This window comes from Choloepus didactylus, chromosome 18 (genome assembly GCF_015220235.1).
Source record: "Choloepus didactylus isolate mChoDid1 chromosome 18, mChoDid1.pri, whole genome shotgun sequence".
Taxonomy (NCBI): Eukaryota; Metazoa; Chordata; class Mammalia; order Pilosa; family Megalonychidae; genus Choloepus; species Choloepus didactylus.
Genome location: NC_051324.1, coordinates 70,015,742 through 70,032,955, shown reverse-complemented (window position 1 = coordinate 70,032,955; position 17,214 = coordinate 70,015,742). Strand labels below are relative to the sequence as shown.

General features: G+C 45.3%; 2 protein-coding genes across 4 annotated transcripts in view; one reads left to right on the top strand and one right to left on the bottom strand.

The window, feature by feature from the left end:
• Window positions 1–17,214, top strand: part of RECQL5 (RecQ like helicase 5) — a 39,578-nt gene that overhangs the window by 1,917 nt on the left and 20,447 nt on the right. The window contains 5 exon segments of the mRNA XM_037810209.1: window positions 1,465–1,983; window positions 2,441–2,546; window positions 3,871–3,982; window positions 5,198–5,360; window positions 11,487–11,566. Coding sequence (XP_037666137.1) covers window positions 1,465–1,983; window positions 2,441–2,546; window positions 3,871–3,982; window positions 5,198–5,360; window positions 11,487–11,566 — 980 coding nt within the window.
• Window positions 14,363–15,910, bottom strand: SMIM6 (small integral membrane protein 6). 3 transcript variants are annotated; one of them, XM_037810217.1, is made up of 3 exons: window positions 15,841–15,910; window positions 15,428–15,544; window positions 14,363–14,878 (listed from the first exon to the last, which is right to left on the bottom strand). In XM_037810217.1, exon 3 carries the CDS (start codon window positions 14,870–14,872, stop codon window positions 14,687–14,689), a length of 186 nt encoding a protein of 61 aa, XP_037666145.1. In that variant the 5' UTR covers window positions 14,873–14,878; window positions 15,428–15,544; window positions 15,841–15,910; the 3' UTR covers window positions 14,363–14,686. The 3 variants fall into 3 exon arrangements, with proteins under 3 accessions (XP_037666145.1, XP_037666146.1, XP_037666144.1); XM_037810218.1 differs by lacking the exon at window positions 15,841–15,910 and adding an exon at window positions 14,998–15,137 and having other exon boundaries at window positions 14,363–14,901; window positions 15,428–15,449; XM_037810216.1 differs by lacking the exon at window positions 15,841–15,910 and adding an exon at window positions 14,998–15,137 and having other exon boundaries at window positions 15,428–15,443.

The following is a 17,214-nucleotide window of genomic DNA, read 5'->3' as shown; positions in this document are numbered from 1 at the left end:
TTGTTAGTTTTTGTCCAGAGGAGTCTGGATCTGTATCTGTATGCACATACACTCTCACATTTACATAATGTGCCCTCGTGACATAGGGGACAGAAGTTGGGGCTAGATAGCTAAATTCATAGGGGGAATCCCTGGTGTCCTGTTTTATTCTGGCAAGGGCACAGGTGTGTAAGACAAAAAAAGAGGAGAAGCTGGCTGGGGCCTTGTTAACATCTGCTCTGCACTTCTGGCCTGTGTTTAAGGCCCGCAGATGGACGGATGGAGACAGGGTTGGGGAAGGGAGGTATTCTAGTTTGCTAATGCTGCTGGATTGCAAAACACCAGAAATGGATCGGCTTTTATAAAAGGGATTTGTTTGGTTACAAAGTTACAGTCTTAAGGCCATAAGTGTCCAAGGTAACACATCAACAATTGGGTGCCTTCACTGGAGGATGGCCACTGGTGTCCGGAAGACCTCTGTTAGCTGGGAAGGCACGTGGCTGGCATCTGCTCCAAAGTTCTGGTTTCTTAATGGCTTTCTCCCAGGACGTTCCTCTCTAGGCTTCAGCTTTTCTCCAAAATGTCACTCTCAGTTGCTTTTGGGGCGTTTGTCCTCTCCTAGCTTCTCTGGAGCAAAAGTCTGCTTTCAACGGCTGTCTCCAAAATGTCTCTGTAAGCTGCAGCTCCTCTCTCAGCTCTGCGCATTCTTCAAAGTGTCCCTCTTGGCTGTAGCTTCTCTTCAAAATGTCATTCTCAGTTGCACTGAGTTCCTTCTGTTTGTCAGCTCATTTATGTGGCTCCGGTGATTTAATTTAGACCCACCCTAAATGGGTGGGGTAACACCTCCATGGAAATTATCCAATCAGAGTCATCACCCACATTTGGGTGGGGCACATCTCCATGGAAACACTCAAAGGATTCCAATCTAATCAGCACTAAAATGTCTGCCCCACAAGATTGCATCAAAGAATATGGCTTTTTTGGGGGGACATAATGCATTCAAACCCGTGCAGGAGGCCATGGGGTTAAGTGCTGTCCACCATGTAGAAACGGAGAGGGACAGGACAACAATGACAGTAATGATAATTAGTGTTCACTGAGTCTTAGGCTTCCTGCCACGTGCTTTACATACATGATTCCGTTTGATTCTTAGAAAAATCCTATTAAGTAGTTAGTATTTTTATCTTCAGTGAAAAAAACAAAAGAGTGTGAGAGAGAGAAAACCAAGTCTCAAGAGGTTATAAACCAGCCAAAGAGCATGTGGCAATTAAGTAAGCCAGGAGGACATCCAGGTCCTGCCAACTCCAGATCCTGTCCTCTCGACTACTTCACGTTCTGTGCTCCTTTTACGCGAAGAGAAGACATATTGGAGGGTGGGAGGGGGGTCTTTTATGACTGGGAGGTACCCCAGGGAGCCCCAGTGACTTCTACCACAGAGTCCTGAGGGCCAGTTATACTTTCCTCTGTGGCTTCTTCTGCCCTCAGGACCAAGTGGACCACTTGCTGGCCCTGAAGGTACAAGTGAGCTCTCTGAACTCGAAGCTCTCGGCACAGGAGAAGAAGGAGCTGCTCTCTGACCTGGAGCGAGAAAAGCCCCAGACCAAACTTTTGTATATCACCCCAGAGATGGCAGCTTCAGCCTCCTTCCAGCCCACCCTGAACTCCCTGGTCTCCCGCCACCTTCTCTCCTGTTTGGTGGTGGATGAAGCTCATTGTGTTTCCCAGTGGGGGCACGACTTCCGTCCTGACTACTTGCGTCTGGGTGCCCTACGCGCCCGCCTGTCCCATGCCCCATGCGTGGCTCTGACCGCCACAGCCACCCCGCAGGTCCAGGAGGATGTGTTTGCTGCCTTGCACCTGAAGCAACCAGTTGCCACCTTTAAGACTCCTTGCTTCCGGGCCAACCTCTTCTATGATGTGCAATTCAAGGAACTGCTTTCTGATCCCTATGGGAATCTGAGGGACTTCTGCCTTAAGGCTCTTGGACAGAAGGCTGATAAAGAGGTGAGGGCCGCGAGATTGGGGAGCCAAGATGCATCTAGTGCTAAAGATGGAGATTGGTTTTCTAAGAGGTTTTCTTTTTCTAGCTTCCTTGACCAGGACTAGCTGTAGCTTTTTTAAACCTACACAAAGAGAGTTGTCCCCTTTGCTTTCTGCTATTGTTCTCCTTCTTGGGGTCTCCTTGTCCTGGATCCTGCTGTGGAAGACAAGCAGCTGGCCCCTGTTTGTGTGGCCTTTGCAGATCTACAAAAGGGTTTGAGGAGAAGAGGCAGAGGAGTTAAGTAGATAGGTTTTGAGCTGCTTTGTTAGAAAGTGGCTGAATCCTGCTAGGTGTCCTGCCTCAGGGGAGACAGATTAACTAGGGAAGAGTGCACATTACTTTGAAAGCAGATTGCGCTATAATGGGCTAATCTTTCTGTTCTTCCCAGTGCTTACTTTCTCCCTGTGTCTCTCCATTCAGTTGTTCTCAGGCTGCGGCATTGTGTACTGCAGAACCCGAGAGGCTTGTGAGCAGCTGGCGATAGAGCTCAGTTACAGGGGTGTGAATGCCAAGCCTTACCATGCAGGTAAGGGCTGCCCAGGCCACGTGCTGTTTTCATTCTCAGAGTTCTCTTAGTGAATCTTTTCTTCCTTAAGGACCCTGGGTCATCAGGTGGTCCGTTATCTTTTTCTGGATTCCTGGAAAAGCAGAACTAAAGCATTTCACTGAAAGACATTAAAAGACACTATTGTACCTCCTGAATTCTTATTCTCATCTTGTGCCCACTCCAGCAACAGGTGATGAGTTTTTATAACCCCAGGTATTGTATTGTAGAATTTGGAGACCAATGGACCTGGGTTTGACTTTAGCCTCTACTCTTTACTAGTGGTGTGAACTTGAGCAAATTGCTTAAACTTCCTGAACCTTAATTACCTCTTCTATAAATTGGGGATAGTCTTTACCTTCTGTCCTAGTGTGCTAATTCTGCTGGAATGCAAAACACCAGAGATGGATTGGTTTTTATAAAAGGGGGTTTATTTGGTTATACAGTTACAGTCTTAAGGCCATGAAGTGTCCAAGATAACACATCAGCAATTGGGTACCTTCACTGGAGGATGGCTAATGGTGTCCAGAAAACCTTTGTTAGCTGGGAAGGCTCATGGCTGGCGTCTGCTCCAAAATTCTGGTTTCAAAATGGCTTTCTCCCAGGACCTTCCTCTCTAGGCTGCAGTTCCTCAAAAATGTCACTCTTAGTTGCACTTCGGGTGTTTGTCCTCTCTTAGCTTCTCCGGAGCAAGAGTTTCTTTCAATGGCCGTCTTCAAACTGTCTCTCCTCTGCAGCTCCTGTGCTTTCTTCAAAGTGTCCCGCTTGGCTGTAGCTCCTCTTCAAAATGTCACTTACAGCTGCACTGAGTTCCTTCTGTTTGTCAGCTCATTTATATGGCTTCAGTGATTTAATTTAGACCCACCCTAAATGGGTGGGGTAACACCTCCATGGAAATTATCCAATCAGAGTCATCACCCACAGTTGGGTGGGGCACAGTTCCATGGAAACAACCTAATCCAAACATTCCAACTTAATCCCCACTAACATGTCTGCCCTCCACAAGATTGCATCAAAGAACATGGCTTTTTCTGGGGGACATAATATATACAAACCAGTACACCTTCTTAGGTTGGGGGGATGGTGATGATGTGGATATTTGGCTAGCATTCATTGAGTGCTCTGTACTATTTTGGGCTAGGGTCTTTATGTGTATTAGCTGAGGCTCACTGAGGTTAGGTGCCTTTCTCAAGGTCACACAGCTGGTAACTGGTAAATTCGGGGTATGTGTAAAGTGCTCAGCACAGTGTCAGATCCATGGTAGATCCCTAAGAAATGTGAGTTCCCTTACTGTCCTCCTTTACAGGTCTGAAGGCTTCTGAAAGAACGCTGGTGCAGAATGAGTGGATGGAGGAGAAGGTCCCTGTAATTGTTGCAACAATTAGTTTCGGGATGGGAGTGGATAAAGCCAATGTCAGGTGAGCTGTGGCTCCTTGCATTACCTTCCTGGTTGGGGCCTGGCCTAGGGTAGGCTGCTTAGTGCTATGCTCAAGGGATCAGGTCTGGGCGCTCCTTCTATGGTCAGAGGGGAAAGAAGATCAGGACTTGAATTCTTAGTATCCTGCCTGGTCACTGCTCTCAGGTGACTGCACACCAGCGTGGTTCTGCTGCTCCCCTGGGAAAGGGGGCAGCGTGCAGATCATTGGCTAATCCATGAACACAGCCTATGCACTCACATCTTCTCAGCAGGTGGCACCCTGTTGGGTGGCTGGAATAGGTGACTGTTTTGAAATGCTCCCTGTGGGATGTCAAAAGCCAAGGTCTTATTATCTCCATTCCTTGTTACTGTTCACTGACATTCCAGGCTCCTAGCCCCACACCAGCAACTGTTGGGAAATCTTTTGCCTTCAGCCACAGGCCTGACTTTTGGGAGATATATTGGGGTGCAGCCTGAAGCTCTTTGCTCAGCTAGCACCAGTGATAATGCCTTTTGTGATTTATGGAAAGGTTCAGCATACAACAGCTTGTTGAGCCTCATAGTGATTCTGAGTTAGCTAGTGTAGGAATTATTCAGCATACTCCATTGGCAAGACAATGACTTTGGAATCGGTTTGAACTCTGGGTCTGCTAGAGTTTTGTTAGGAGCCAACTTGGAAGTCAAATACCCTAGGCTCAAATCCTGGCTCTGCTGTCCCTGAGTTGTTTGACCTTGTGCAAATTTACCTGTCTGAATCTCAAGTTCATCGTCTGTAAAATGGTGCCACCTCTCATGGTGGAGGTTGTAATGATTAAGTGAGATGAAAATATAAACTGGCTCGTACTAGGTGCTTAATGTTATCCCTTTCCTTCTTCAGAGAGGCTGGAGGACTTATTAAATTGCACAGCTCATAAGTGGCAGGAACTAATCTTTTTCTTTAAGTCCTATATTTTTTCCACTGGGTCTCTGGCTGTGAGGTTTTGGGGATCCCCCATGCATGCTGAAATTGCCCCCTTAACTCCTGCTGTGGCCTCTAAGCTGGGCTGGTGGGCCTCAGGTATCCATGCTGGCCCCAAGAAGCTCTCTTGCCTCCCTTCCTGGCTTCTTGCTCCTTGCTCCTGGTCACCGTGGAGGAGGCCCGGCTGAGCTGAATTAGAATCACTCCCATTAGCTCTTCTGCCATAACACATGCTGCTTGTCCCTTTGGGTCCTGTAGGTTTGTCGCCCACTGGAATATTGCCAAGTCTATGGCTGGGTACTACCAGGAGTCTGGCCGGGCCGGCAGGGATGGGGAGCCTTCTTGGTGCCGTCTCTATTACTCCAGGAATGACCGGGACCAAGTCAGCTTCCTGATCAGGAAGGAAATAGCAAAACTCCAGGTAAGCCCTGGGCAGTAGGCGCTCTTTCTGACTGAACCCACCACTCCTAATTTCACTCAGTTTATTTCTGAACTCAGATGGAGCTTCTGTAAATTAGAGAGTGTTCCTGGGCCTGGAAGGTATAGCAAGGGTGTTTCTTTGTGTTAAGGGAGGTGAGGGTTAAGGTGTGTTGTGCTAGGCAGTTTGTAACGAGCCAGGTGAGACTTTTTTCTTTGTAAGTATTTAATATGTAGTCAAAATCAATCCTGCCTTGTTTTAATTAGCATCCTTATGTAAGCATTTACCTATATTGTTATGTGTTTTCTGTATTTAATCATTTTTTTTTTTTGCTGGTCATATATTCCTTATAAAGAGATGAGAAGTGGCCCAAATAGATAAGGGCATTTGGTTTATGATAAGTAGCATTATAAATCAATGGAAAAAGGATGAACTATTGAGTAATTAGTGCTGGAAAAAGATAAAATTAGATTCCTACCTCATAACATACACAAATAAATTACATATGGATTAAAGATCCAATCATGAAAATCGTAAGGTTAGGGAGAAAAATATTTTATGACCTTGAGGAAGGAAAGAGTATGTCAGGATTTTTAAGGCAGAAGTCATAGACGAAGACAAGACCTTTGACCAAATTAAAACTAAATATCTCATAGGAGAGGTACCATAAACAAAGTGAAAAAATGAACCACAATTGGGGAAGATAATAGCAACACATATCATCAACTGAATATGTAGAGAAGGCCAGAAATAAAAAAGGAAAAGGCAAATGACGGAATAGCAGAAACTGAACAGGCATTTCACAGAAGAGAAAACCAGAACACCTAAAGAAATGTATGAAGAGATCTCAGCCTCACAGAGGGACCAGAGAAATGCAGATTAAACAATAAACTCTCATTTTTACATCCATATGATTGGCAAACATGTAAAAAAGCCTTTATGTTCCCTGTTGGTGAGGGTGTGGAGAAAAAGTAACTTGTACAGTGTTGTCAGGAATATAAACTAGCATAAACTGCTTTAGAGAGAAATGAGGTGATCCCTATAAAGTGGAGGATACTAGTGCTCTGTGACTCAGTGGTTCCAGTTCTAGGTAGACAAGTTGTCATGTGTACAAGGCAGCAACATCCAAGCATGTTTACTGTGATGCCATCATAGTGAAATCTGACTTTTCCTGTTGGATAATGGATAAATAAACGTGGTTTAGTCATACATACAGTGGAATATTCTAGAGCAGTTAAAAATGAACACACTAACTCTGAGAATTGAATCTGAGAGCATAGGTTATCAGGGAAAAGCTTATTGTAAAGCTTCCTAGATTGTAAGCTCTTACAGCAGTCACATCTATTCCTGAGTCGTATTGGTTATCTCTAAGTTCTGAGATGCTGAGCTCTTTATGTATAATCTGGTCAGTCTCTGGAACTTTATCTGTGTGACACCTGAGACTCAGAGCTAGAGTTCAGCAGCTATGAATGTCGATATTACCTCATACAGCAAGTGTTAAAAAAAAGCTGAAAAAGAGTTCAGACTACAGTTGGAGATGTGAACGAAGTGTATCTGGTTAGGACTAAGGCAAATCACACCAAAGGGTAAAGGATGATATTGACTGTGTTTTAAAACTTCAGCTTCCGTGTGAGACCAAGGGAAGAGATGTTTATTTGGTGCAGGATCTATATTTTCTTTGGCACACTAAATAATTTAACTGGTACGGTCAGTTTATTCAGCTACTATAATTACATGGAACTTCTAAGAGGAAGTGAGGTCTGGTAGGTTTGTACAGGTTGGTGTGAAATCCCAATACATCTCAAAGTAATTTGGGCAGAGAATAAAAATGTATTTGCAACTCTCCTCCCCCCGAGGAACTGGAGAAAAATGCAGAAATATTAAACTTCCCGAGTTAGGGAATCACTGATATTCTCACAAGCATTGCGGACTACTAGTTTAGTAGGCTGACCCCTTATGAAGCTCGTTACTACAAAGGAGAGGCTAAGCCTACTAATAATTGTGCCTAAGAGTCTCCCCCACAGAACCTCTTTGTTGCTTAGATGTGGCCTCTTTCTCTTTCTCTAAGCCCACTCGGCAGGTGAACTCACTGCCTTACCCCTGTACTTGGGACATGACTCCCAGGGGTTTAAATCTCCCTGGCAATGCAGAACATGACTCCTGGGGATGAACCTGGACTTGGCATTGTGGGATTGGGAAAATCTGGACCAAAAGGGGGAAGCGAAATGAAACAAAATAATGTTTCAGTGGCTGACAGATCTCAAATTGAGTCTAGAGGACACTCTGGAGGGCTTTCCTATGTGCTATACAGATACCACATTTTAGGTTTTCGTGTATTGGAATAGTTAGAAGGAAATACCTGAAACTGTCGAACTGTAACCCAGTAACCTTGGTTCTTTTTTTTTTTTTTTTTTTTAATTAAATTCAGTTTTATTGAAATACATTCACATACCATACAATCATCCATGATATACAATCCACTGTCCACAGTATGATAACATAGTTATGCGTTCATCACCACAATCTATCTCTGAACATTTTCCTTACATCAGAAAGAACCACAACAAGAATAAAAAATAAAAGTGAAAAAAAAACACCCAAATCATCCCCCCATCCCACCCCATTTGTCCTTTAGTTTTTGTCCCCATTCCTCCACTCATCCATACACTAGATAAAGGGGGTGTGATCCACAAGGTCTTCACAATCACACTGTCACCCCTTGTACTCTACATTATTATATAATTGTCTTCAGGAGTCCAGACTGCTGGGTTGGAGTTTGGTAGTTTCAGGTATTTACTTCTAGCTATTCCAATACATTAAAGCCTAAGAGGTGTTATCTATATAGTGCATAAGAATGTCCACCAGAGTGACCTCTCGACTCCATTTGGAATCTCTCAGCCACTGAAACTATTTCGTCTCATTTTGCATCCCCCTTTTGGTCAAGAAGATACTCTCAGTCCCACGATGCCGGGTCCACATTCATCCCCGGGAGTCATAATCTGCGTTGCCAGGGAGATTTACACCCCTGGGAGTCAGGTCCCACGTATAACCTTGGTTCTTGAAGATGGTTTTATGACTATGTAATGCACATAGTATGATGGTGTGATTGTGAAAACCTTGTGGATCACACTCCCTTTATCCAGGGTATGGAGGGATGAGTAGAAAAATAGGGGCAAAAACTAAATGAAAAATAGGGTGGGATGGGGCGGATGAAATTATTTGGGTGTTCTTTTTTACTTTTATTTTTTATGCTTATTTGCATTCTTTTTGGAGTAATGAAAATGTCCAAAACTTGATTAGGGTGATGAATGCCCAACTGTATGATGGAACTGTGAACAATTGATTATACGTCATGGATGAATGTATGGTATGTGAATATATCTCAGTAAAACTGAACTAAAAAAAAAAAAAAAGAAGCACCCAAGAATAGTCAGGAAAAGTATAAAAAAGAATGGTGAAGGGGGACTTGTTTAACCCCGTGTCAGAGCATCCTATGATGCCACTGTTATCAAAACCATATAATGCAGTAATAATCAATGGAACAGCAAGAGCATTTAGAGGTAAGTCCCAGAATGTGTAAGAATTTAATATTAGATGAACCTGATCAATTTAATGAGAAAAGGATGGATTTTCTAATATATGATGCTGACACACAGGCTATCCTTCTGGAATAAAATAAAAGTGGTACCTCATTAAATACCTTATATAAAAACAAATTCCAGACAATATTAAGGACTTCCCATGTAAAAAAATTAAGAAAAAATATTTTGCATGAAAATTTAGTGCAGTGTACAATTTAGGGCAAGGAGATATTTTGTGTAATGAAAATTGGAAACCAAGAAAGCTATCTTTAAAAAAAGTTTGAATATATAAAATTTTTTTTAATTCTATAAATCCTGAATCCAAGAAAAAACTTGTTTGGCAAAATATTATATAAACAAAATCAGTAGATAAACATTTATAATATAGAAAGCACGGAGTTAAAATAGTAATAAATAGAGCTTTTACCAATTGACAAGAAAAAACAAAGGATTTAAAAACAAAGCATATACAAAGCAAGTCCCCAGTAAATGTCATCCAGTGTCACATCTAAAGATGCTCAAATTGACTAGTAATCAAACACAAATTAAATGACTTGACAAAGAGGTAAAAGAGCTTGACACCTCTCGCTAGTGGAGATGTGCAGGAAAGACTGCTCACACACTTTGCCAAGAGAAAAAAGGAAGTGTTACAGTCTTATTTTGGGACACAATCTAGCAACATCTATTAAACTTTAGAACACAGCCATCCTTGGGCTCAACAATTCTATTTCTGGGAACCAGTCCCGTGAAATAAAAGTGCTCGTGCAGAAGCTCATAGAATTGTTCGGGATGACAGAAAATGGGGAACAAGTTAAATGTCCACTGATGAGGCCTGAAAAATTACAACATATGGTCACCATGGGGTAATAGGCATAGTTGAGAGCCAAAAAAGGCACAAATTTTGCTTTTATTTTTTAAAATAATCTTATTATTTGACATTATAGGTTTGTTTGTTCTGTATCTGCTCTATTGAAATGTAAGCTCTGTAAGCTCCTGTTGTGTCTTTGATGCATACATCAGTGGCGGGGACATAGTAAGTGCTTACGAAATGTTTGTTGAGTGAGTGAGTAAATGAAAGAATAGGGAGAGAAGGAGAATGCAAGTGGGGATTGGGAGTGCAGGGGCCCTGCATGGCTCAAGACTGGTAGCTTGCCATTTACTAAGGGGGCGTGATTCTTTTATCTGAAATTCAAGTTAGACGAGGAAAAGAGTTTGGTTAGATTGGATATGAGTATTTATTTAAAACATGCTAACACAATGAATTATAAGAATCTCCACTGGGCTCATCATTTAGACATTTCAGATCATTTGAGATAAAGAAAAGACCCAGAAACCTTCCAGACAGAAAATACAGGTGATAGATGAAGCATTTGGAATCAGGAGACCATCATTTTCTCCATTGAAATACCAGAAATGAGACAACAATGAAGCAGTGCCTTCAAATTCTGACAGAACACAATATCCAATACAGAATTTTCTACCCAGCCAACCAGTTAAATGTGAAGGTAGGGTAAAGGCATTTCCAGACACAAGGTTTCAAAAAAATTTGTGTATTTCTCAGGAGCTAATAACGGATGTTCACCATAAAGAGGCAGTAAACTGGGAAGGAGGAAGATGGAGACCTGACACAGGAGTGAGGCAAAGAGAATGTTCCACAACAATGTCAATTTTGAAGTATAGTCCCCAGGCAGATGCTGCATACCAGGTCTAGAGAACAGCAGCCCAGAATGAAACAAGGGACAGAGGCTCCAGGAAGTTTTCAAAATCAAAAGTGAAACCTGACATCTTTGGTCCCTGTTGAGAAGGATTTTTCATTATGTCAGAGTGTTTGGGTTGAATTCGTGATATACTGACATCTAAAAAAAACAAAAACATGAGCAGCTGTTAGTTTCAAGGGAAACAAAAAGCTGTACAAGAAAGGAAGTATAACCACAGGAAATGTGAGAATGTAATATGGTTTAGCTCTGTACAATTTTGACATAATCATAAGGAAAAATACTGCTTTGATAAGAAAGTGTGTTATAAATATATTGGGAGGATAGGGGTGGAAGAAGTTTGCATATTTGCATGTTACGGATTAGGGATGATTAAAGAGCTGAATTTTCAGCTTCTGAAGTAGAAAGACATTGCATAATGTCTCAGATATGAGTGTCTTTATGTTTACTTTTTTTTTTTCAATTTCATATTTTTAAAGAAAAATTTGGCAAATAGACATGTAAAAAAGGCAAATAATGCATAATCCCATCTCACAAGGAATCACATTTAGGAATTAACATTTTAGTGTATATACTTCATATATGCGTAGGTGTGTTTATACTTAAATACACATACTTGTGCATCTATTATTTTTGAAAATTTGATCAAATTATGTGGTGGTTTCCAAATGACAGTCCATGGGCTTTTTGCATGAGAATCACCTGAGAAGCTTTTTGAAAATACAAACTCCCAAGAGCTCCAGTCCTTTAATGTTTTTCTCCCTCATGTTTTGCAGCTATAAGGTAGTCTGGCTAAGTAAGACTTTTACTAAGTGGCCACTTCTTGTCTCCAGGAAAAGAGAGGGAACAAAGCATCTGATAAAGCTGCCATGTTGGCCTTTGATGCCCTGGTGACCTTCTGTGAAGAACTGGGGTAAGTGATGGATTTCGTTTGTGGAGCAGGGCAGAGTGTAGTGAGAGTGTCTCCTCTCCCGGCACTGCAAGCTCTTCAGCCAGCTAACAGAAGGCAACTCTGGGGCCACCAAGGGTCTCCCGCCTGCCAAAAGCCGTTGGGTGGGGCGTTTCCTGTCAAGCAGTGTGGAAGTCGGTACCTTTGCGCTTGTCTTTGGGAGGGTTTGTTCAGTATTTTGAGCGGTCATTCAGTCCACCCAGTCTGCTGCTTTGTGGAGTGGTGGTCCTGGGTAATGGAGCCGGTTCTGGGCCAGCAACATTGTGGTCATCTCATGCCACTGAGTAGGGACCTCCAGCTTCGTGCGAGGAGCGTCACCCTTTCGTCCAAAACCCAGGCAGGAGCGTGTGAACAGCCGATCTCCCGGGGGCGGGGAGCGGGTGAGTAATGTGCTTTGAAATCAACTTTTCGTTTCTAAGGACACCGATCCACCCACTTGGAACCCACTTATTTTATTTGCATCTGCCGGGCAGTGGGGGCATGGAGAGAGCCTGCCAGCTGCTCACTGAGTGTGTGGCAAGGTGGGTTCTGGGTGTGCGTGAGTGCACAGTGTGAGGGACGTTGCATTCTAGGAGGATTCTTCACCATCTGGGAACACCTTGCGTTTGTACAGCACTTTGGTCTGAAGAGCTCTCCATTTCATTTGACATCATTGGTCCTTTTAACAACCCTGTGAGGTAGATGAGGCAGGAATTATTGCTTCACATTTAGGGATGGACACACTAAGGTCAGAGAGGTCAAGGTTACAAAGCTGTCAGTAGACAGAGATGCCAGTAAACCCAGGTCTCCTGACTTTCAGTGAAGTGCTCGTTTTCACATACCTATGCCATCTTGGTTTTTGTACACCTAGGTTCTCAGTGCATGGTGCTGGTTAGATACCTGGTCCTGGCATCTAGCAGATGTTTTGGGCTCTCCTCCTGAAACCAGAGAGGCGCTCATTTGGGACGTATGTTTGATTCCCAACCCCTGCTCTCCACCCAGTACCATCGCGCATCGTCTCCAATAACTTGGTGGCTCCTGGACTGAAGCTATTTCCTTCTCCAAACGGCCGTCTCTAATTTGGCCTCTGTGGCAGGACCACGCCCAGCAGAGGCGGCAGTGCCAGGACCACCCTTGCTCACAGCCATTGCAACCAGAAACCCTTTTTAAGCACTGAAACTGGGAGTTGCTAAATTGAGCCTTCTTAGGCTCCTTGAGCAAAGCTTTCAGGAATGAAAGGGCCAAGTGTTCTGCTAATTGTTAAAGTCTCCACTGCTGGAAATAACCCTGGCTGGGTTCTTGTCTGGAGGTGAGTCTGAGGCTCTGTGGGTCCCTCTGCGGGGTGAGCTCCGCCATATCCCCAAAGGTTGCCCTCCAGGGGGCCCCTCCCTATTTCCCTCCTGTCTCATACCTGGCAGCTGGGGCTTTTCAGTGTGTCAGTGGGTCCGGGAAGTCCATGGGACAGCCTCCCCCTGCCCTGTGTGCAGCCTCATAACCTCTTATCTTGTTTGCTGCATGTGAGGAGGGTTCTAGATTCCAGGACTCCCAGGCCCAGGAATGGAATAAACACCACTGGTTTGGCTATATTTGAAACTGCTCTTTGAGTGAAATGTTTCTTTCTTGCATAAATGGTGTGTAGTGTGAAGAAAAAGACCCTTCGCCACCTGATATTTGCTGCTTTCCTAAAAATATTTCTGGTGTGAGGTTGTGGTGGATGCAGCGGATCCCACAGGCACTCCCTTGGGGGTGGGCACCTGGCATCGAGAGGCAGTACTGTGGGTTCGGCAGAGGTGGGTGCATACCTACAAAGGCAGTCGTTGTAGGGTCTGAGGCCCATGGGGGTGGTGGGATCCTGTGAGTGACACCTGGGCTTCTGGGACCACCAGGAAAGGGACTTGGGTCATCTGAGTGAGGCCAGAGCGGGTAGCTGGTGGTTTTCCTTTCTTCTCTGCATGCAGCTACTTTCTCTGAGCTGCAGCTTTGGAAAAGCAGCACTGCTTATTCATGACAGGGCTTTGTACCTTTTAGGGTCACAGGGACCAGTAATTAGGTTGGAAGCAGCCTCCGGCCTGGAGGTCTCGGCACTTTGTCTGAAATGGAAAAACACCTTGATTTTTAGGCTTGGATTGAATTGAGCTCTGCTGTCTCAGCATCCTTCTGCTTATCCATTTGTTGGCTCATTTGTTCATTCATTTATTCAACCCACCAATATGGAAGAATGCCAGTTCTGTGCCAGGCACTGTGCTTTGGACCTTGAGGATACAGTAGTTCACAGAAAGAGACCCATCCTGGGCTTTTATGGTGCTTGGGTGAGTGGGGAAGACAGCACTTACCAGATGATCACATACAACAATGTGTAATTCCAGCCTCTTACGAGGGCTTTGAAGAAAAGGTAAGTGGTGTTTTGGGAATGTATGACAGGTGGCCCTACCCCAATCTAGAGGGTCAGGGAAGATTTACCTGGGGAAATCAAGTAAAGACCAAGATCCAGAAGGAAAAGTTGGCATTAATTTGGCCAAGGAGTAAGGTGTGGCCTAAGGCAGAACACCCCAGTTACAGGAATAGCATGTGTGAGGGCCCTGTGGTAGGAGAGTAGCCGGCATAGCCAAGAACCAAGAGGAGTGCTGAGAACCCAGGGGAGAACTGGTGTGGCTGGAGGGACCAGCAGGGGCTTGCAGGCCCAGGTAAGACTTTGCTTGGGAGGGTTGCTCCAGTGGCTACATCTGGATAGAAAATGAGCTCTCACAAGTTAGCATATTTAAAAAGGAAACTTTACTTCATTTGGTAGCTTCAGGTCCTTTCTCTGCCAAGCCTTGGAAGGTTGCCAGCTGAGCCTGTGGGGACTTTGTTGGCCATGGCTCCTCTCACCTGAGGCAGTTGAAAGTCCCTCCATGTGCTTTCAGGTTTCCGATGGCAGCAGGAGGAAGGGAGGGCAGAATCAGTCTCAGACTGCCCGCCCCTTCTTCTGGCCAGTCTGGCCAACCCCTAAGCCAGACTGGACAGGAAGAGAAGAAAGCAGAGCTTGGTCCCTGAACTGCACTGCCGGAATGGGCACACAGGTCAGCCTGCTGCCGCCGCTGCCTTCCCAGTCTCCCGCAAGTCAGTTCAGTCCTCTTCACACTCGCTGACCTTCTCCGGCGGAGAGAGTAGACCAAACACAATAGCAAACATGACCAGGAAGAGGACCATGATGATGAATAAGCTGATCACTGCCAGTCCCCCCTGGTCCCAGGGGTTCTCCCAAAACTCATTATTCCAGGTTAGATTCCCTTTTGTTCTCACTTTGTCCATGTGAACCTGGAAGAGAGCAGACAGAGGCCCTGAGTGCCAGGAGTTTGCCAAGGCCCTATCCCAGGCACTCCTCACCACTCCCCCGCTTCGGCCTCTGTGACAGTCCCAATGGATGGTTTGCCCACCTGTGCAACTAGTGGACACTGAAGGGATGGCGAGTCTTTGGGCTTATGCCTCCAACAAGCAACAAATGGAGAAACAGGACCAAGAGCTGGCACCAAGAGAGGCTGCCTCTGGGTTCTCCAGTCCTCCTTTCCCGGAGAGCCTGATATGAGCAAGAGGTTAAGGACTGTCTACCCTATCCCTGAGACCTATTCAGCCAGACACTAAAAAGCACCACCATGGATCCTCTGTTTTTCCAGCCCCAGTTGCCAAACATTTCAGAGGCATTTTGAGAAATCAGAACAGGAGCCAAAGAGGGGACTGACTCAAGCTGAGGCCCTGAAAGCGCTGAAAACCGAGGAATTAACTCATCTTGAAATGGAATTAATATTAGCAGCTGCAAGCCTATAGCCGGTTGAAGGGAGTACAGGTAGAGAAGGAAGGGGTCATTACCTGGTTCTGCTGTTAACACTCCTCAGTCCTAAGAGAGGACAAGTCAGGGTAATCCCTCAGGCCCCACACTATGGGGGGCCCGAGCTGAAGAGGCCACCGGCTAACCAGAGCTTCACCCTGATTCAAAGAAGCAAGTGGTGAGAGGAAAAGGTGTTAGCATTGCCAAGTGGTCCCGAAAAGATCTTGTTGCTATCACCAAAGCCAAACAAAGGTGGGCTATGGCCTGTTGCCTGGCAACCACAGTTCCTTTTTTGCCTTCACACTTTATCCTGCCCTTTTGTGATGTCATTTTGGGGGCTTCTCAGGGTACTGTGCTAAGGAGTCCTCATTGAGAGAAAGAGAACTTGTGTGGGGGCAGGGAAGAGACTGCATTGGTGGGGAGGGGGGGTGCCCCAGGCTACCCTCCACCTTACCTGTGGCTGGGTCTTGGCTGTCTTCTCTCTGGGTGGCCTGTTAACTGCGAGGAACTTGCCTGGAGCTCGGGAGGCTCTGGGGACTCAGGCACTGCCGCCTGGCCTGCTCCTTTCCTGTGGTGTGGGGTGAATGATTAACCACAGCTCTGGCTGGCACCTCCTGGAACTAGTTTCTGGGTGGCAGTGTTTATCGCCACTGAGGCCCTTGGTTCCTCGGGAGGCTAACTTTCTCCCTTGGTGCCTTTGTGTGCCTCTCAGGCACGGCCTAAGCTGCTGCTTGTGGTAGGTTCCTACCCCCTGGTGGCATATGGAAGCTAGGAAGAGGGAATGGAGTCTGTGCCTTGGTGCTTGAAACCTGTTGGCCACCAATAGTTCCTTTAAAAGATAGGATTTGAGTGCCTCCAGGGGCCAGGACCTGTGCTAGGCACTGTGTGTCCAGTCGTGAACCAAGAGCTGCGAGCCCCTATCCTGGAGCTTACATTCCCTTACACTGGTCCACAGCCCTGCAAGTTAGAATCACTTGGGGGCTTGCACTGGTACCTAGGCCAAGCTACTCAAACTATTTCTGTCACCCTCAGGGGGTGCCAGGGCAGCTGACGCCCCAGGGGAGTCTAACGTTCAGTCAGGGTTGGATGAGACAGATGATGAGCAAGATCAGTAAGAATCATTCTTAATGATCTTCCTGGGCTCAGCTGACCCCTGGCTCACCTGATGCTTTCCATTTCCTTCTGTTAAGCCTCCTGGCTGATGCCTTCGGCATGCCAAATGCCCACAGCCAGGAGACTCATCTCCAGTACAGCCTTAGTCGTCTTCCCCATCAGTTGGAGGTTTATCATGAGTCAGTTGTTTGTTCCCAAACCTGTTCGTGATGGCTGTACTTATTATAATTACATAATTGACTTTATCATTACATAAACAAATGAAGCAACAATAGCTGAAACCCCAGTTATACAGGGGGAACAGGCAAAGAGAGATTAAGTGATTTACCCAAGGTTGCACGGCTACCAAGTAACCGGGTTGGGCGTGGAACCCAGCCGTCCACAGAGTTGGGGCTCTTAAGCCTCAGACTGCACCTCAGAGTGAAGAAAGAAAGTTGCCATTTCTCTAAATACCTATTTGGACACTTTGGAAGGACTTTGGAATCACTCAAATAGTATTCCTAAGTGCGGACAAGACGTTTAAAACCTCAGGGAGATTTTGTCAAGTCCAGAAGGATCTCTTGCTCAGATTACTTTGCAGATGTCCTTACTTTCTTGTTCTGCTTTGAAAAAAACCAAAATGAGAAAACAGACCCACGCTCAGAGAAAAGGCCCTGGCCCTGTGTCAGAAGGTCAGCCAAGGAATGTGCATGCATCTGTTTTAATTTAAAATGAG